This window comes from Gossypium raimondii, chromosome 13 (assembly GCF_025698545.1).
Source record: "Gossypium raimondii isolate GPD5lz chromosome 13, ASM2569854v1, whole genome shotgun sequence".
NCBI classification, from domain to species: Eukaryota; Viridiplantae; Streptophyta; class Magnoliopsida; order Malvales; family Malvaceae; genus Gossypium; species Gossypium raimondii.
In genome coordinates this window covers 5,573,820-5,595,455 of record NC_068577.1, presented here as the reverse complement: position 1 = coordinate 5,595,455, position 21,636 = coordinate 5,573,820, and the positions used below count along the sequence as shown (strand labels likewise).

The 21,636-nt window shown below is 32.4% G+C and overlaps 2 protein-coding genes across 2 annotated transcripts; both read right to left on the bottom strand.

Annotated features, from left to right (window-relative positions):
* Positions 1-4,630: 4,630 nt before the first annotated feature.
* On the bottom strand, positions 4,631-7,284 carry LOC128035976 (2-oxoglutarate-dependent dioxygenase 19-like). The gene is made up of 4 exons (XM_052626242.1): positions 6,901-7,284; positions 6,583-6,818; positions 5,062-5,389; positions 4,631-4,919 (listed from the first exon to the last, which is right to left on the bottom strand). Exons 1-4 carry the CDS (start codon positions 7,186-7,188, stop codon positions 4,668-4,670), a joined length of 1,104 nt encoding a protein of 367 aa, XP_052482202.1. The 5' UTR covers positions 7,189-7,284; the 3' UTR covers positions 4,631-4,667.
* A 7,681-nt stretch (positions 7,285-14,965) lies between these two features.
* On the bottom strand, positions 14,966-17,044 carry LOC105782411 (uncharacterized). Its single transcript, XM_012607132.2, has one exon. It carries the CDS (start codon positions 16,943-16,945, stop codon positions 15,143-15,145), a length of 1,803 nt encoding a protein of 600 aa, XP_012462586.1. The 5' UTR covers positions 16,946-17,044; the 3' UTR covers positions 14,966-15,142.
* Positions 17,045-21,636: the final 4,592 nt, after the last annotated feature.

Below are 21,636 nucleotides of genomic sequence, written 5' to 3'. Positions count from 1 at the left end.
TTTAGTGTAGTGTTAATTAGTTAATGAAAACATTATATATATAAAAAGTAAGTATATAATCCAATAATAAGCAAAATAACTATCAAAGTACAGAAAATCATGGGAATTGGGGAAACTCCCATTTATACAAAGCAATATAAGTGGTGGACCAAAAAATAAGACTCTGGGTTGGAATAGCCACCCATCACCTAGCGAAAGGGATTTTTAAGGACTAGAAGGAGAAGGTGGTGGAGAGAAGAATGGAATAGAGGGAATTGTAGTTGGGATTGTGGGAATTGAAGGCATGCTTGGTAGAGGGGGCAATGTGGCCCTTGGTACACTAGGCAATGTGGGCAAAGCAGGCATGGTAGGAAGTGGAGGAAGCGCCTGTGCCTTGGGAAAGATGGTATGGATGGTGTGGGAGATTAGGGATAGATGGGAATGGTGGGAGTGTGGTTGTAGGCAATGTTGGCATTGGAGGCGATTCTTTGAAGGTGACGAGCTGCAACCCCGACATCAATGCTTGCAAGTTTACGAGCCACGAAGAATCCCAAAGCAAAGCAATTGAAACAACCCATTTTGTCCGAGATTTTGAAACTAATTATAAGTGATGAAAGAAAGATTTTGAGTGAGGAAGAGAAAGCATGGTGTTGGGGTTTATAAAGGCCTTAGAGCGGTGGGAATAGGCCATTGGAGTTGGTAATATTTGATCATGTATGTTTGGAATGGAGAAAATTGGTCAATATTGAAGGTATTGGTAGGTCATCTTCTCATGGGATTTTGGAGTTTAAAATAGGTGAAATGCATGAGTTGTGGTTGGCATGGAAGCTACCTCATGTAATGAAGTCACCTCTTAATTAAATTAAGAATATGTCAAATAGTATTATTCGACTAACCTCTAAGTTAGCAAAGTTTCCCAAGCACGATTGGCATGAGACGATAACTTTCAAAGTTGATTATATATATATAGAGAGAGAGAGAGAGAGAGAGAATTAGAATTACAGTATTCTCTATACCCTTTTACAGTTTATAAAATTAATTTTTTGGGGATTCATAAATATTTTTTCAACAATATTATCACTATTATTGAATTGATTATATAAAGAAACTATGTATACACCCTCAACTATACTTGTAAATTGAATGAGTTGAGTTAGATTTAGATTGGATTGATATGGAAAAGATGAATTCAATTTTAAAATTTTCACATCATTTCATGTTAAAGCCAATTTCGTCTTTTGGTCATTCGGTCTTGGTAATTAAGTTTTAAGTAGGTTATCTTAGATTCAAATCATTTAGAGTTATTTATTCAAGTCATTTAAGGTTCCGATTATTTCAAGTTTGAATCATTTTTGTTTAAATTGTTGACTTTTATAATCAAATTAGATTGAATCGAGTTTAAATTGATTAATATCATAGTTATTATTACATTTGAATATCTTTAATAGTCATTTTTATTTCAATATCATGGTTATTATTACATTTGAATTCACATATTACAAGATAGATTTTTATACTGTAACTAATCTCATTATCATTGTTATTTTAATCTCACCAAAATTAATCTCACAATTGATCTAGAGCACCCACTCTTATAAAAATTGTCAATAAGCTATTGAGAAAGTTCGAATAATGTTTAACTAGTTACAAATTAAAAATTAGTAAGCTAAAATGTTGTATCATAATTAATTTCTTTTTTGTCAATAAACTAACATAAGAGAAAGATGGTGCGAAACAAAAGTTTTCTTTTATCTTTGTAATGGCCCAAATTTGCCCGGCCCAAATCAGAAATAAATAAACAAAAAATATAAAACCAAAATTAAGTCCAATTAACATGTCCAATTTACAACAGGCCCAAATACCCACTAAACCCAATTACACCAGGCCCAATAAGCCCAAACCCTGATAGCCCTAAACAGCTTCCAAAAACCCTAGGGTTTCTCAGTCAAGCACGTACACTGCCACGTACGCCTCCGTGCACCCCAGCTGGCCCCCGTACGATCGTACCTGCGCGCAAACAAACAAAGGCAGCAGAGACAAAGAAAAGAGAAAAAAAGCATTGTATTTCGTTTGGATCTATTTTTATTTCTATTCATCTATAAAAAGAGCCAACAAAAATCTGTAAGGTTCTTCTTCCCCTTTTTTACACGGAGATTGAATACAAAAAAAAGGGAGAATACAGAGAGATTGTATCAAAAACAAAATCAATACAAAAAAGGTTTCTTTTTTCATTCGGTTTCCGATTGCTTTTCTTTATTGTGTTTTGTTAATTCACATATATAAGTATATATATAAAATAAAGAACGAAAAGGGGGGATTTTACCTCGTTGTCGGCGCCGATGAAGCCCTCCCTCTGAGCAAAACAGAGTCGAAGGGGCAGAGGGGAAGAGGAAACGGCAGAGGAAGGGTTTAGTTTTTTTTAAAAAAACTGCTGAAAGTGTTTTGGGAGGCTGCCAATTTTAGGATTTTATCAATCGGCCGAAATGGTTTTAGGGATTTCAAAGTTGGTTCTTAGAGAGTGTTTAAACGGCGCTTTTTGGGGCCTGAATCAGTGGCCCCAAAACGGCGTCGTATTTGCTTACCCAATGACCCGACCCAGAAGCGGCTGAGATCCGCGTGTTGTGCCTTTGCAGGGATATTTTCGCATTTGGTCCTCCTTCCTTCGTGGCGTTTTCATATCAGTTTTTTTTCTTTATTTATGAATTTCGCGTTTGATTTTGCTTTTGCTTCATTTTGGCCCAGGTTGTACGCCGCGTTTTGGAAGGACGAGATTATTTCCCATTTAGTCCCCCAAGTCATCCGCGTGCTACATTTGGCCTCCTTTGCTTTATTTTATTTTCATTTATTCCTTTCAATTCCATTTTTATTTTAATTTAATCCATACTTGTTTAATTTAATGCACTTGATTTTTATTTTGTTTAAAATTTATTATTCTGTTTTAAATATATATATACACATGTTTAATTTTAAATCTAGCATTTTTGGTTTAAACTTAATCTTTTTGTGAATTTATCATCAATATCATTCGATTTGTAATATATTATTACTTCAAATTTATCATTAACGTTGTTCAAAGTTATCATGTATTATTATTTAAATTTGACATGATTATATATATTTTTATGTAAATCGGATATGTTTATATATATATATATATATAATCTTTTATCTTTTCTCTTTAATTTTTTTATATAACATTAGTGTCATTAAATTATATATATATATATATATATATATATTATGGATTTATTAATTATTAATGTTAAGTTTTCTTTTAAAAGTGTTCATATATTATTTCTATTAAGTTTTCCACTCCATATCTATTACTCTTTTAAATTAATATGTATATTACGTTATAAATTTTGATTTTCTTCTTATAATATTTACTTAAAATGCATCTAAGTACTATTATTTTATGTAGTGTTTGTTCTTTTCTCCATTTTGAATAATATTTCATGCTTATATACCTATATTGTTCATTTTACAAATTCTTGTGCATATGATTTATTTATTATAAATTTCCTTTTAGTGTATCTTAAGAAAAATTGATTAGTAATTCATTTACTTTTTGAATGTTGTATGATCGAGATTATGGTTGCTATTCTTGTTTGAATTTATCCATCGCTTGTTTATATTATTTGATGATCTATCGTCCACTAGTGTATCGTAATTTACGAATTATTATTTTGAATTATGCACTACCATTCAATCGGATTACATTTTATTTAAATATTAAAAACACTTTTATTCAAAAAGCTTTCAAAATAACGCGGCACTCGGGATTTGTGATCCTCGAAAAAATTGTGTCCTAACTCACTGGATTCCAATCTTCCTCGGGATCTAAGAGACCGAATATTCCTTTTAATTAACACACAAATAAAAAGCCCATTCTCGGGAATTCGACACGTTGTGTCCTAACGCATTGGATGTGACGTGTCGTTTTCTCGAGATAAGAATTTTTCTAACAAATGAGAATAAAGGTAATATTCGATATTTAGGAATTTTGTGAAATTGAACCCTAACTTATTAGGTTTTGATTTTCTCATTTGACCCGAATAATCAAATATCCTTCTCAAATGCATGGGTTTTTTAAGTTAAAAGATAAACTTAATTTTGAAGATTAAAAATGTTGCGCCCTAACTCACTATGTGTGACATTTTATTTCTTTGAAATAAGAGTGTTTTATTATTCAATTTATTCAAGTTAAAAGGATCGTATTTTAAAATCTTTTCAAAATTTTGACATTAAGACATTAAATAATCAATTCGGTACCAATTTTGGGCGTCACGAGGGTGTTAACCCTTCCTCGTGCGTAACCGACTCCCGAACCTGTTTTTTCAAAATTCGCAGACCCAAAATTATTTTCAAAGTGATCCGATCACACCTCAATAAAAGATCGGTAGCGACTCCCGTTTTCATTTTAAAAGTCGATCCCCATTTTTTTCAAAATTAAAAAGGGTTTCGACAATCTTAATAGCTAGTTATGAGTGAGGAATAGAAAGAATAGTGTTAGGGATTACGTAGGCCTTGGAGCAGATCATAAATGGTTGAAAAGGAGGAAACTTGGTGAATATTACGTAGGCCTTGGATCTTCCTATGGATATTGGAGTCTAGAAGTGGTGAAATGAAATACAGTTTTTGCGGCTGGTTCCTCATAAAATGAAGTCAACCACTTAAATTAAATCAACTCAAACTCCCTTTCGTATACGTTCCAAGCTAGATTTCCCATTGAGCATGGTACCTTGTTGAAGCTCCAAATATTCCTTATATTTCATAGCTCCATATGCTGGTGGATTCCCCACATCTTCCACCAACTTTGAAGCTGGGCTAACAATGGCATCCAATGCTGGTCCGTGGGGCACTGCTATGGATATCCTTACATCTCTGTTGTTCACCACAGCTCGATGGAGGACACTTTTGTACTTTCCGTTGCTCAATATCTTGCAGAAAAATAAACCGTGTCAAATTAAGCTTGGATAAACTATGCATGATATGGCTACCATATATGAGGTAAATGTGAATACTATCAACCAAAACAGAACAAGATGGGAATAAAAAGTGCGAGGGAATTTGGAGTTGTACCTCAATATGGTCGCCAATGTTGGCAAGAAATGAATTGGGGATAGGGTCTATATTCACCCATTTGCCTTTGTGTTGTACTTGAAGTCCCCCTATTTGGTTTTGGATTAAGAGGGTCAAAAGACCATGGTCCGAATGTGGAGGCAACCCCATTGCCAGCTCCGGCCGTGGACATGGCGGATACAAGTTCGCTGCAATCAGTTGCAGGCCATTCTCAAGGTTTAGGGTTTCATCAATGTAGTCCTTTTCTAGCCCCAGACTTTCAGATATTCCTCTTATTATTTCTCTGGCTACTAGCCGGACTCTTTTGCTGTATTCCAATGCAATTTCTCTGAAAAATTTAGGCAAATGCTGTTGTAATCTATGTTACGTACGCATATTCGAAAATGAGAATAAGATAATGTAGTTTTAACTTTATAAAAGAGTTGTTTTTCAAAAATATTCGAATATATTGATATAGGATACATCCACTTACCCGACACTCTTACCGAATTGGAGAGGTCCCAACGAATGTCAAATATTATGTTAGCTTGATTCTATTTCTTTTTTAATGTATTAGGATTTTACCCTCCAAACCCATGAAAACATACCGCATAAGGTGGTTTGGATAAAAATATATAAGCTTAAAAAATGGGCTTAAATAATAAAAAATAAAGTTAATTTAGAAAACAAGTTAGGCATTGAGTAAATTTTTTTGGCCTTGACCCATACCGGCCTAACTTGAAGTTGAAAAAAAATTAGTTAAAAAAAATCATTGTTGCCTTTTCACTGTTTTGCTATCATTTTACTATTCTATTGCTATTATTTTGTTGTTATTGTTTGGATACATACAACTATTGTTTTATTGTTAATTTTGCTATTATTTTAGAGGCATTTACTTGTTAAATTGTACTTATTTTAATGTTATTTAAGTATAAAAAAAAATTTTAATTTGTTGAGATATGTTTATTTTAATGTTTTTAGTGCATGATGTATTATATTTTTTAAATTTATTTTTATATAAAAATAATATAAAAAATTTAATACAAGTCAAATCGAGTTCGGATTTTAGCTTTTTTTTATTCGAACTGGACTTAGACAAAATTTTAGACCTACTCTTTAGGTAGAGTTGGACCTGGACCGACAAAATAGACCTAAAATTTTATTACGGCTCGAACATGATGAACTCTAGTTACACCCAACTCCAAAAGAGAATGGGTGCAATATTTTGAATGGGTCTACTTCTGGTTTTAGGCCCACTACTATGCTAAAATATATTTTCTACACTTCAGTTTGATACAATTTATCCCTCTATTTTTAAAAAGTTGTTGAGAAGTGATGAAATGAATTCTTTTAACAATCTTAAGTATTCAACTAAATTAGTGTAACTAACAATAGTAAAAGAAAGTTCACAACTAATAGCGGTTCAATTTCAGTTCAAGTTTTCTAGTTTACCGTTAACGGGATTTTTGAGAGCTTGAGAAAAAAGTTTGTGAATACACTTTCTTAATGCATGACGGAAGATAAATTTGAACAACAACAAACGTGAAGGAAGGAGGCTTGTTGGGTGAGTGAAACTCAGGGTGCTGAAATATCTTCACGTAATCTCTCCAACATAAAATTTCATCCACTGATTCATTGAAACTGGTTCCGAATCTAATCGGATCCAACACATGTTTCCCACTAATTCCTCGCTTCTCTTCCTCCGGTAGCTCGAAAAATTCCCGGCAAGCCTCGATGATTGCCTTCATCATCCTCTCTGGCACCCCATGGTTGGTCACCTGAGAATATCCCCAAATCAAAAACCCAAAAAAAAAATGATCAATAAAACTAACATCGATGGAAGAAGAAACATATATATACCATGAAGAAGCCCCAGTCCCGGCAGGCTTTTCCGAGTTCTCGGATGGTTTCAGACCGTTCATCGGGATGACTAGAGGCGAGGAGGGAGAAATCGATGGTGGGGATTGGTTCTTTCGTGTCTGAAACTGGTTCGTGGTAGGGTTGTTTTGGGAAGGTGTAAATGGAAGGGATGGAAGAAAGTCCGGGCGATTCGGATAGTGCTTTAACGGTTGTTAGCTTCCGTGGTGGTGGTGGGTGAGTAAGAGATGGTTGTGACGGTGGAGAACCGGTCGGAGCAGTGGTGGCCATGGGGAGACTGATGAAGGGGACGGAGAGAGGCTGAGACAGGGTTCTTTGTGGGCGAGGGTGAAGTGGAAATGCATGGTGTGTTGATGTGTTGTTAATAATGGATGTTTGTGGGTGGCTGCCATAACAGCAAATTGTCCATTTCAGTACTTTACTTGTCGTATTATGTTTCTCAAATTGGATCATCCACCTCATCAATGCTAACCATCTCAATTCCATTCCATTCAAATATGTTCAATTCATTTAATTTCGTTTAAAGTTTGTTAATAATTTGGTTATTATTGTTTTAGTTTTATAATTTTAATATTTATATTTAATAACTAAACTATTAGAAATATATTATTTGCTCGGTTATTGTAGACGTACAAATTTGTAATTATTTGGGAATAAATTCATTTAATGTTTAAAATAAATTTATTTAATTTAATATAAGAATATATAATTTTAAATAAAATGAATACAAACACTTTAAAAAGAAACAAACTAAAGATATTTATGACTCAAACATAAAATAATTCAAACTCGAAATTAACCTAAATTTAGAAAGATTTACACTAAAAATTAAATCCCTCTATTTCGTATATGTTCCAAGCAAGATTTCCTATCAAGCTTGTTGCTTTGTTAAAGCTCTACGTATTCTTTATATTTTATTGCTTGGTATGCCAATGGGTTCTGACCATCTTCCAGCAACATTGGAGCCGGACTCACGGCGGTGTCTGCGACCGGTCCATGTGCCAGTGCTATTGATATCCTTACGTACAGCTCGATGGAGAAAACTTCTATACTTGCCGTTGCCCAAAATCTTGCATAAATTTAAAATCATGTCAGATCAATTAGGAGAAATAACGATCAATTTTGGAAAAAATTGAAAACCAATTATAGAATGAAAGGTCAGTTTATGGATTTAGCCCTTCTACTATACTAAATCTATATTAACATGATGATGTGGGAAATCCTCACATCAACGTTTAAACGAAATAGTTGATGGTGTTAAACTAATTATTTTATAAAAATAGAAAGATGAAATTAAATGAAGTTAAAGTGGTGTGACTAAATCCAAAAGTTGAGGATAAAAAAGCAGAATTTGGGAGTTGTACCTCAATATGGTCCCCATTGTTGGCTAGAAATGAATTGGGGATGGGGTGGATATTGACCCATTTGTCTTTGTGTAGCACTTGTAGCCCCACGGTGTCGTTTTGGATGAGGAGGCTGTGAGCGGGCAACCCCATGGCGAGTTCTGGTTATGGACATGGTGGATACAATAAGTTTGCTATCATAATCTGCAGGCAATTTTCCAGATTTGAGGCCTTCTCAATGTATTTCTCTTCTAACCCCAAGCTTTTTGATATTCCTCTCACTATTTCTTTCAAAATTAATCATAATTTTCTAACCCTAATTTTCGGTGAATTTTTAAAATTCAAAAATATGTTTAATTTGTTCGATGGGTATTATTGTTAATTAATGTAGGATAACGTGGGTTCGAGCACACAAAAACACATTATCCTCCTATTTATGGGTTAAAAGAGACTATGGGTAGACCTGAGCAATGTCTCAAAAATTAGAATAAATATTATCAAAACATATAATGAAATTATTCTTACATTCAAAATCTTATTATTGTTAACCAATAACATAATTTAATTTAACTTAATTCTACTTGTTATCTATTTACTATGGTGTAACTTACAATTTTAAATTTAAAACTACAAGCACAACTCAAAATGAAAAATACATGCAATAACTCTTTTTCATATGCTTTCTTTTAAACGTTTTCCATTTTATATATTAAACAGTCAATTTTAAAATCAACCTAATATCTTGACAAAATAGTGTTTTTATTAACTAAAATAACCTAAAATTTAACATTTTACCATTACTTTTTACGAAGTTAATTTCAGTAACCATTAACATAACTCAGTTTTTTATGGCGATTTTTGGGACATTTTGGATGGTCCGATGTTTTTTTAAAGATGGGGTACAACAAGATTTTGATCTATACTGACAGTTTGGAGGTGGTCAATGCTTTTCAGAATATACACTTGACCAAATCGACCTCAGCTTTAGTGTGAAGTATTTATCTAATATTACAGACTATGGATTAGTGGAATACCAGACATGTTCCTAGAGAGAAAAATTAAGTGGTCAATCGCATTATTAAGATGCATTCTGAGAGGATAGAAGATCTACATGTGTTTGTTGACGCACCTCAGGGACTCGAAGCTAATCTTTGTGTTGATAGAACAAATGACTTTCTCACATATGATGAATTAATTTAATTGTTTTTTATGTTTTCTTCCACACAAAAAAATCTTAAAATCCCAATCATTTTCTTCCTTTTAAAACCCATTCTTCATCTTAAAAAATATTTCATATTAACTACGGGTTGCTTAATCTCAAAGTTTTTTTTTTTTCTTATTCCAAGCTAACATATAGTTAATAAAGAATTAAGGGTCAGTTTAGTATTGTTTCTCATAAGCATTTTTGGAATAAAAGTACTTTTTAAATAAAAGTATTGTTAAACAAGGTGTTTTAAACTTTTCTAAAGTGTTTTAAGACCAAAAAAAAAGCTTTGCAAAAGCACTTTTATTGTTAAAAGCAGAAGCATAAAATTTTAACTTTATATTAATATTAAAGTTTAGGTTAGCATACAATCACAACTTATTTAGTTGAACTCAATTATAAAATTTAACACGATTGTCAATTATTTTTAATTATTTAAAAGAATGTTTATTATATCATGAGATGGCTTGATGGTTAAGAGTGTTCACAGTCCCAAATGTGACTTAAGTTCAAATCACACTAATTACGTTTCTTATTTGGGCTTTGCCCTGTTATTATAATTCACCAAAAAAAATTATGTTAAAATTATTTAAATTGCAATAGTAAGAATTGAATATTTTGCACATTTTAATTTCCTTTTCGATAAAATTGAAAAAGTTTTGAAATATTTTTGAAAGTAAAAGGTGAAATATTTAGTGTAAATTTTCTTTACATTGCTTTATGCCAAAAAAAAAACTATATTGAAGTACGATGGAAAATTTCAACTCAATAGCACATTGATAAAAATATTATTTTAATTTCATTCAAGAGTTCTCTCTAATACAATATATGAATTTTAAATAATATTTTTAATTTGTGAAAAATGTTATGAAATTTTAAATAATTGATTTTTTTGTATATTTGGAAAAGCTTAAGAACATTTTACTTATTTGTCACTCGAATCTTCTAATTTAAGAGATTTTAAATGATTTTGTTCGAATAAATAATATCTTTGTTACCATAAGTGTTAAGTGCAGTGGTAAGACACATTATATTCTCAAGAGAAAACTCAAGTTAGAATCCAAAATATGACATTATTGGAAGGAAAACTAGAAACCTTAAAATTACTAATCGTCATTGTTCATAAAATAAATAAGAAGGATGCCTTAGTTACACCAAAAATATATATTACTTTCGTAGTTACATTTACCATTAAATTATATCCAAGTTCTCAAATCGATTTAAAAGTTTTGTATTAAAATTATACTTAAATTATCAAGTGTCTCAACTTATTTAAAAATAATAGTAACCAATAAAAATGAAATACATGACACATTATTATTAACCATACATTTTTTGATAAAATGAAACAAAATTGATAGTTTAAGTTTCATTTCTAATAAAAATACCTTAAATACTAATTTGAAAATCAAAATATAATTTAAAGGCAAATTTGAAATAAACTAAACTTTTATAACTAAAATCCATCTTAAACTATCTAAAATTTTATTACTAAAATATTACTATAAAAATTAAAGAATTATAACATCAATTTTTAATTTTTCGTATAAATAAATTAAATGGAATATATAAAGAAAAATATTCTCATGTTTTCCTAAAATTCGTCATTGAAACTTTGATTGTGTCAGCAAAAGTTAATATTGGAATCTTGAGTGTCCAAGTTTAAGTTTCTGTTGTGTATAAATCATATATTAATTCTCCTCTAAATTTATTTTGGTTAGTTATTACTATGATTTTCTTACAAAATGTTTCAATATATGTCAAATCACGCAATGCGTGGTAATATTCCTAGTTTTACGTATTTTTAAAGGGTGTGTTCGATTTTGATATTCATTGATATTCTGTTTTAAGCTCTTTCATTTAAAAAATTTAAGGTATTTAAGAATTTCGAGTTAAAATGTGGATTTGAATTTTAAAATAGTGTAAATTTAAAAATAAATTATTTAGTAAAAATTTGAAATTCTTAAATTATTTTTGAATGTGATATCTATTGAATATCACCTAATTTTCTCATAATATATGGATCTCATTCTTAACCTTTTACATAATAATAAAATCCAAATGGAGTATAAATGGTGTTCAATGTTTTCTGGAATTCCTAGGATACTTAAATTTTGATGTGAAATTGCATTTTTCCATTTTAGGTGTTAATTTTAGCTGTTTTTTAATCAAAATTATACATGAATTATGGTTTAATGTACAATTGTATCATGAACTTTGATTTTGTGTAATTTTATACATAAAATTTTGATTTTATCCAGTTCTTGTAAATTATTAACACAATTATTGATGTAACATCATTTTATATTTATATATTACATACATAAATAATAATATTTATCTAATATAAAAATAAATGATTAAATCAAAATTAAAGTTTCAAGTTTCAAGTATACATTTGAACCACAATTAGAGTTTCACGTGTATAATTGCACCAAATTAAAGTTCATGTATACAATTGCACATTATAATTTTAAAAGATTTTCCATTATTGTGTAGATTTTCGATGTATTGTGTTATGAAATTTGAAGTTTTAAATAAATTCGATTTCTTCCCTGTTAATGTACTCGATTGATTGTTTGTCTACTTTATCTACTTGGTTTGTCTAATCAAATTGAATTGCTTCGACTTATTTCCATTTTTAGAAATTTAACATTACCCAACCTAATGCCACCCAATATGCATAAAAAATCAAAATAGAACCAAGCAAATTAATTTTTTTTTTTATACAATTGATCTCTCTTCAATTGATTTAGTAGATTAAATCATCTCTCTTATCAGCTTTTCGAAAGAGAAAAAAAACCAGAATATTCATCCTATTTTCAACATCAACAGGGGAATGAAGGACTTTCACCTTTTAGATTTAGTCCTCTTAACTCATATTTCATAATATAATGTTATCTGAATGCTTTTTACACCATACCCTGCATCATTTATAATGTTGATAGCCCTGCTATGGATGCAAATGAGATATGTGAACAATGAGACCATTTAAACAATATTATATTGTCCATTGAATGATCAGTTGACACTCCAAGCAAGACATAAATAACCTCTGAATACACAAACTCTGTAGTTTTCTTTATTAAGAGAGTTGGCAAAACTTTAACACAGCCTACAATTAGTGTGGCATTGCTCATATGTACTATACAACAAATGAGCAACAAAATACTGCAGTTTGTCTAAGGGTATCCTAGTATGAAGAGAGAGGAGCAGATCAAGTGAATAACAAAGCCTAAGAAAGAAGAAAATACGACCAACACGACATATCCTTAATCAACTCAGGGGCAGGGTATTAGCATCAGCTTGAAGATCTTAAACCATGTGTCAAAGGGATTTCTCAGGCAAAACTCTTCTTTATCAAGTATATCTTTTACAAGCTCTGTTTGAACATGAAACACTTCGGGGCTTCAACCTTTGTGCAGTAAAGAACATATACACATATATAAAGGGGGCGCAAATTCTACAAGGACAATTTAGTAAAATACGTTCTTAGCAAATTTGGCATTCCGTCAATCAAATTGCAAAATCTTACATTCCAACCAAATTAGCCAAACAATGTAATAAAACATACCTGGTAATGTGCTAAGGTAATCTTACATTCCAATGATAGGATTACCAAAATAATTTTACATTCTCTGAACTAAATGCCCCCTCAAAGAGCTTCAAATTGGGTCGTGCAAACAACACGTTTGGCAACGCTGGCACTCTTGTCCAACAGCAAGTTCACAACCACAATATCAACTCTGTGGCTAATTGCCACTTTCATACAAAAGCATCATATTATCCATGATCCCATGCCTAAGATTAACCAAATATTCGTCATACACCTTTAAATGGATGAGAGATGCTTAGTTAAAAGAAAGAAAAAAAAACGGATAGATGATATTGCCTTTAACACGTTCAAGGATAGTGTACCTTTTTGCCACTGGAAAAGGCAGAAATAAATTGCAGCACTCTCAGGTTGTTCAGTATGGTAGATACTTGACAGATAAGAAAGCTGTTCAATTCCATCTCAAAGTGATATGTTCTAGACAACTGATGCAGCTTATGGACATCTTCGGAGCATCTAAAACTTTCACCACTAGGAAGAAGAATCAGTGGAAGCCTCCAATTTTCGACAGGTGAAGTGTAGTTCACAATCAGACTACACGCCGCATGTCTTCTAAGGCAAGCAACATTCAACACCCTTAAGAGTCAATTACAACAATACAAAACCCAACATGAAGAGCAAAAACATATGGCAAGCAAAAGATTTCTTGCTCGCTAAATAAAACCTCAGGACAAATAGAAACCTGCCAAAGAATCATCAGGAGGACCACTAACAAGAGAAAACCAAAAATTACAGAGAAGTTTAAAATCAGCAGACCCTATTCCAGCAAACTACTACTAATGATTAGAATGAATGACTTGTTGGCCTCTTTAACATCTAATCAAAATGTTAACCATCTCCATGAATGTTGCAATTTAGAAAGATGATGCATGTTGCAAGACTGCAACTAGAAGATGAAATTGTATACTTTAAACCAGAGTCTGACAACTTCAATTGGGATTCCTCCATTTGAAGTCAAAGGGTGTATGTTAAGTTGAGTCAATAAATCATGTGTTTAGGTCTTATTTTGGAGCAGATATAGCGCAGAATAGTAAGAATAACTCGTTTAGACCAGAATGTATAAACTCCTTGGCCAAAAGGTCCCAATTTACCTTAAGATTTTGATACTTCAGTTATAAAGAACATAAAGAGAGAGAGAGAACAGAAGGAAAGGTCATTCTTGAAGTGGATGTCAGGTTTCTGGCCCTAAATGAAGAAGGCATGCCAGTATTACAGCTCCAAAACCAATTCTGGCCAAGTCAAATTACTAAGTATGCAGTCAATGTAATGACTAATAGTTGGTTTAACGAGAGAAATTTAGAACTGCCGAGCAAGACTAATGCAGATGATAATTCTAGTTAAAGATTTCATGAAAAAAAAACCATGAATTACAAGTGCATACAAAGTTAAAAAAAAAACCAACACAATCAACAATAAAAATATATATATAAAACTACATTTTTCTAGAAGGGAAGTGTTAAATGGTAGTGAAACAACCTCTCAAAATTCGCTACTAGAACAAAGGAAGCAGATTTGCAAACACAAAATCATTGGCAACTAAATTCAATAACCATTGAAGCTCTTTCTGCTATTAATACTTGGCAAAATTATATCTTCTCAAATGCAAGGATAACAAATTGTATACCTTTCAAAGCATATTTCTAACCTTTTAATCTTTTCCTTTTAATAAGAGGGAAACAAGGAGGGGAGAAAGCAAGTATCATGGTTAATAACTCTTTCGACTCAAACGAGAAAGAAGAGACCAGTCGGAGAAACTTACCACCTATTCCTGTCACTGCAAGAATCATGATGGACAAAACATTCCATCTTTCAACCCACAAAAGTCATGATTTTGTACCGAACTTTCTAATTATCCTCCCAAACAGGAAATTTAATTCAGAGTAAATAGGCAGCACAAAATGATAGAAATATTGACAAAACATGGAGCTGCAAAATATACAGTCGAAGTCAACCTTGAAAAGGCTATAAAAGGAGGCCCTAAGCACCTCCACACGGTTGAATACTACAAGCAATTACAACAACTACAACTACTGCGGAAAAACAAAAAGCAAGGATCTTACTTCACTAAGTAGCCTTAACTTTATCATCCCCAACAGCTGAAAGTATAGGCAAGCTACTCAAAAACTCATCAAGACCCTCAAAGAACCCATTCCCTTCAATGTTATCCTCCTCCCCATAGCCGGGGTGATTCCCCTCATTCCTCCTCGGTGCCGGCTCTTCAACTTCATTACTAAACTCCACATTCAAATCCAACTTCCCCAAATTCTTTGTGCCCCTCGCCATCTGCTTCCTCCCACTATTAACAACTCCTCTTCTACTCGATTCAGCAGTCACCACACCTTCTGGCACAGTGGACGCACCACTCAAATTCCCACTACCATCAACATTAGCTGCCTCATTACCCGCCTTCTTCACTCTCTCACTCTGTGGTTTCTTAGCAGTTTTCCCCACAGATCCTTTCCCTTTGACATTTTTCGCCTTCTTCCTCTTCTCATTCTGCCAATCATCATCGTCGTCGTCGTCATCCTCTGAAGTCCCAATCGAGTCAGAAATATCTACATATGCGTCATCATCATCATAATACACCCTTGGAGCAGGCTTTTTGGCAGTACTATTTTTCCCAGTATTCTTATTATTAGGGCAAGCATACATGGTCGAAATGGGTGACCAACTGGGAAATTGATCGCCCCTCGAAAATCCTAATGGGAAAAACCCCCAGCAGCTGAAACTCGAATCCTTTCCATTCACGGGTGGCGACGGTATCACAACCGCATGAAAAGCTCTCCTGCAGTTCTTAGCCTGACACCTCAGTGTGCAATCCTCGTACAACTTCGGGTATTCATAGAGAATGTAACAGTACGGACAAGCTGTCCAGAAAGTCAGCTCCTCTGACTCAGTGGCTTCACTAGGCCGAGTCACACTAGTTGGCTCTGTCTGACTATTCCCCCTATGAGGAGGAGTTGTTGTTTGGTTAATTTGACCCGTCCGAGTTGGCTCATCCCGATTAAACTGACTCGAGCTATCGGTTCCTGTTTGATTAATCTGGCTCATCCGAATCGGCTCAGGCCGATTAACCTCACTCGCCTGACTAATCTGACTCGAACCAACCGATCCTGTCCGATTCACCTGACTCGACCCAGCTAAACCGATCTGACTCATCTGCTTCCTCCATGTTGGCTCAGCCGGCCGATTTTGCTCCGGCGATTTATTCTTTAATCCCAACTGCTCCTCTCCTTCTAAAGCGGCATTCCCATCTTTATCAGTATTTCTAGGGCTCCTTCTCATGAATAACGGTTGCGTAACTTGCGCCTGCGTTTCTTTCTGTGGCGGCGATTGCATGAACAGCGTTTGCGTTTCTTTCGGCGGGGGCGGCGGCTGCGGTTGCATGAAAAGCGGCTGCGTTTGCGGTTGCAGCTGCTGTTGCTGCATCTGTGGTTGTTGTTGTTGTTGCTGACCGAGTTGACTCACCTGACCAAATTGAAGGAGCCTCAACTCGTTATCGTAAACGGCCTTCTTAGAAGGGTTCGATAACACATTCCAAGCTTCGGAAACAAATCGAAACGCCTGATCTGCGAAAGAGAGCCTGTTCCTCCCAGGATTCAAAAGAAGGGCGAGTTTCCTATACTGACTCGCCACAACTTCCATGGACTGAGTTAACGGCACGAGTTGGAGGATCCCGTACCAGTCTTGAGGGTTAGATTGAGCCGTTATGAGAGTGTCCGTCACGGCTAGGATTTGGTCGGCGAGGATAGGGGCCGATTCACGAGCTCGGATCGCGAAGGTCCTGGTCCCGTGCAAATCACGCGCCGCCAACAGCTTCTCCGCAATTGTCAACCACCGCTCAGCCTCCGTAGTATTGCCGTCCATAACGCCTAACCCTTCTCTCCGTCAAAGAATTCAGTTCCCTTTTTCCTTTTTCCTTTTTTTTTCTTTTTTCTTTTTTTAATGGAAGAAACTCTTTGTTTGGTAATAATGGAAAATAGCAGAGAAAAATGGCAGGTCTATCTTTTCGATGGACGAAAAAGGACAGTTCTTTAAGATAAATCAAAGAGGGGTTTCCTTTGATTTGGATGGGATAAGAATATTTCAACATGGGTATTGTTGTCATTTAAGGTTCTGTCTTTAGAACTTAGCAAAATAGAGTGAAAGTGAAAGTAGTAGGCAAACAGGGGAATTAAATAAAAAGTTTAATTCTAATTTTCATCCCTCCACTTTTCAAAATTGAGAATTTAATCTATCTAATACTTTAAAAAGTTGAATTTAGTTCAATTAGGTAACACAATTAAACCTTATTATTAAATTGACGATCTGAAAATATCAACTCGATAATTTATTTATGAGGAATTTGGTAAAAACTAATAATTCAATCATTTAAATGCAGCAAATCAGTAAAAATCAATAATTAAAGTTCATATATCTACTAATAATTGGACTAACTTTTCATTTTTTGTAAAGTATAACGATCATTAAGAAATTAAAATAAAGGGATTAATTTCTAAAGCTTTTTGAACCAGAAGGACAGAATTTAATAAACCCAAAAAAAATGAAATGAAAAAAAATGGCAAAGCTTTTGCGTAGCATTGCTGAAAAAGGGCCATTATGGTCATATGGTTGTCCTTTTATTTATATGAAAGTAGTAATAAATATAATGGTGAGAATTTGGATTTTATTTAGGGTTAATTTATAAATTGGCCCTTGAAGTGTGTCTTTTTTCTCACTTTAGTACCTAAAATATTTTTTTCAATCAAGTATTAAAATCCAAAATAAACCACGATTTAAAAAATCAATCTAGTTATTGAGATGATGCCACGTATGTGCCTTTGATATTTTCATAATATAAATTATCAGTAATTAACATTAGAAATAAATTAAAATAATTTAATCTAATAATGTAGTAACCTCTCCTCCCTCTCAATCTCTCTTGCACTCCTCTTTTTAAGTTGCAGAAAACTTCAAAAATATTTTTAAGGTTTGAATCCCTCTCGATGTTCAAGGTTGTCGTTCATCGAGGAGAAGAAGAAGAATTTGACAATGGATTTGGCTTGATGATGAAGGAAGAGTTGTTGTTGCGATTATTGTCATCGGTGAAGAACTTGAAAGTTTTAGTCTTGAAAGCCAAAGCGAAATTTTCAAACAATTTCAAAGATTTATGGGGACTTAAATGGGTGCTCATAGCCATTCATTTTTGTAACAGGAATGGCAATGAAATAGAAATGGGGGAAGGTTTCATTGTAGCTTAATTAACAAATTGAGAGGGATTAATTTCTAAATTAAGCTTTTTATTTAGGTTACATGTCGGCTATTTCACTAAATTTTAAAAAAGTTGACTTATTTTGCTAATTAATGTTTTCTTTTTGACATATTTAACTAATTTAGCCTTTTTTAATATAAATAAGATTTATATTTGATATAATAAGTTTAATATAGAATGAAAATTGTGTTGTGATGAAAGAGCAAAACTCAAACAACAAAAGCAACTCGAACCCATGACATAAGGTTTGAAAGTTGAGAATGACTTTGATTCTTGTAAGTAAATTATTCAGATCTTATCTATAGTTATTTTTTCCCTAAAATAATTATTTTCATTTAATTTTCTATATTTTTCCTTTTATGATTTTTAAAATAAAAATATTTTGTATAATATGTATACATAAAATATATTAGAATTTGTAATAACATTTTAAAACAATATTTCATATATAAAATCTACATTTTTGAGAATTATAATATTTAAAAATATTTTTTCCTAATGATGAGATTTATTTTATGAAATCTAATGATAAGAATTGATTAAGTTACATAAATCATAATAAGTAGCTTTTGACGTGAATGTATATATTAGTTATTTGTTTTGAATTTATTAAAATAAAAATATTTTTTATTTTTTAATTGAAAATATTTAGATAATTTTTTTATTGAATTAATATCTTAACTTGGTATAAATATAAATGAAAAACAAAATTGAACCCGAATTATTGAACCCTTGAAAATTAACAAAGGCCCAAAAGAGAGGCCCAAATAATAATTTAAAATGCCCACTCAACATTGTTTAGTCTGAAGTTAGGCCTGGGCTGAACAAAAACTGAATTAATGAAGTGAAAATAAATTTAGGGTAAACTACAATTAAAGTCATTAAGTTATTAGAAAAATTACATCTTGGTTATTCATCTTTAAAAACTTACAAAATGATCACTAAACTATTCGATAGTTTTCATTTAAGTCACTAAGATATCAAATGTAAGTAACAACGACTTTAATATCCCAAGAACTTAAATGAAAACTTTCAGTAGTTTAGTGACTAATTTATAATTTTTTAAATATGAGTAACCGACACGTAAACTTACTAACCTTGGGTATATTTTACCCATAAATTTATTGGTTACTCGTGTTTCATCCAAGTAATGTGAAATTTCGATATAACATTTCTATGATTAGATTTTAAATATTACATTTAGCCATTAAATTTATCTTCCTAATAACTCCTATTCCTTAGGTAATACTAGACCTGTCCATGGGCCGGGCTGGGCCCAGAAAAAAAATTTCGGCCCGCCTCTTAGGCCCGGGCCCAGCTCGGCCCAAAATATGGGCCTACAATTTTGCCCAAGCCCGGCCCGAGAAAAAATAATAAGCCCGAGCCCGGCCCGGCCAGCCCGATTTTTAATAAACACAAAAAAATATTTTAAAAATAAAAAATATATATATTTTAAAATTAAAAAATAAAAATATATATATATATTTATTATATTCGGGCCGGGCCGAGCCAGGCCGGGCTCGGGCCAAAAAAGTTGAGCCCGAGCCCGGCCCATTTTTTAAGCATCCCTCATTTTTTTACCCAAGCCCATATTCCGGGCCTATATTTTTACCCGAACCCTCCCATATTTCGGGCGGGCCGTCGGGCCGGGCAAGGCCGCCCGGCCCATGGACAAGTCTAGGTAATACTAATATTCTTTTATGACAATTTTATCATTTTTTGTTATAATTTTGGTAAACTTGATAATAACATGTGTTATTAAAAATAAATTTAAACTCGTGTTTTTATTATCTTTTAGGGGAGAATATTAGGGTTTTTTTTTATAAAATATATAACGTGTCCATGCAATTACAACAATAAATTACATTTGGTCTGCTTTAAGGGGTGTTTGGTAAATATTATTTTGGAATTTAGCTGATTTAGACACAAATATATGATTGAGGTGTTTTTTTTTATTTGAATAATTACAAAAATAATTCATTTTTTGATGATGTAGGTAAATGATCTAAAATTAATAGTGAATGTTGGTGAGATCCAAAAAGATTGGCACTACCAATATGTCACGTCAGCCATTAATATTAAAAAAGTCATTTTTTTAAGTAGAGAGAATGATGTCACTTGTATAAATATCAAAGAAATATTAATATTTCTCAATAATTGGGCGGCTAAAAAATAAATAATGGTAATGGAGCTATAGAGAATGGCGACACCACTTTAATGTGTCAGTTTTTTTTAAAAGTATTTATTTTTAATTTAAAAACAAAATATTATTTTGGTAAAGTCATAGAGAATGACGCCACTACTGTCACGTGTCAGTTTTTTTAATGTGTTTTTTTTTAATTTAAATTTAAAATTTATATTTTATTTGGTGGAGCCATATAGAAACGCTCCACCAGTGTCAAATTTATTTTTTTAGTTTTTTTTAAATTTAAAAGTGAAATTATTATTTAATTAAGTGGAGTAATAAAGAATGACGCCACCATTTTCCACAGTTTTTTTGCACAACTTTTTTTTTTAATATAATACATGCACATCAAAATATATTTACATACCTTAATTGTATTTATTAACTTCGAACCAAACACAATTTTTTTTTTTTTTGATCTTCTCTTATTCTCTTCTTCTATTTCGAAACTACGGGGGACCAAAAGAGAGCTTCACCTTCCCTTTTAAAAGAAGTAGTCAGCCTCAATAATAGGTAAGTTTTTTTTCTTCTTCTTTTTTACGAAAGAAGCAGCTACTTCCTCTCCTGATCAGTCGCGTCTTTGACGCGGCTGACACGATGTGACCGATCAATAAGCTTTTTCATATTTATTTTTTGGTTTTTTATTTTTTTATTTATTTTGAAAATACCCCTGTATATTTTTTTTTAAAAATAAACCTTTCCTCATTCTTTTTTTCAACCAACTCACTCTCTCAAACTTCTTTACTTTTTGGTCTGCTCTTTTTTATATCTTTTAAAATTTCCTTATCAAACGATTAATTCACATTATAGAAACAATTTAAATGAAATTATTTTACATTTCCAACATTTCAAATAACTATCAATTTACATAATTCACAAATTATATTTTACAAAATATAATTTTACATTTGCAACATTCCAAAATAATTTCACTTAACTTACAATATATAATTTTACAACATGAGCAGCTTTCTCAATACTAAAAAAATTAAACGATTTTGTTTAAGACCGACAACATTGTGTCTTACAAATAATACATAATTAAATGATTTTATTTAAGACTGACATCATTCTATCTTACAAATAAAACATAATTAAATAGTTTTGTTCAAGACCAACAAC

What these genes read in the sequence shown, in the direction of transcription:
- LOC128035976 (XM_052626242.1), bottom strand. Translation starts at nt 7,188, where the DNA reads ATGGCCACCACTGCTCCGACCGGTTCTCCACCGTCACAACCATCTCTT. An exon ending in GGGACTGGGGCTTCTTCATG is followed by an intron (nt 6,819 to 6,900) that starts GTATATATATGT and finishes GGATATTCTCAG; the next exon opens with GTGACCAACCATGGGGTGCC. An exon ending in AACAAGCCTCCTTCCTTCAC is followed by an intron (nt 5,390 to 6,582) that starts GTTTGTTGTTGT and finishes TAAATTTTTCAG; the next exon opens with AGAAATTGCATTGGAATACA.
- LOC105782411 (XM_012607132.2), bottom strand. Translation starts at nt 16,945, where the DNA reads ATGGACGGCAATACTACGGAGGCTGAGCGGTGGTTGACAATTGCGGAG.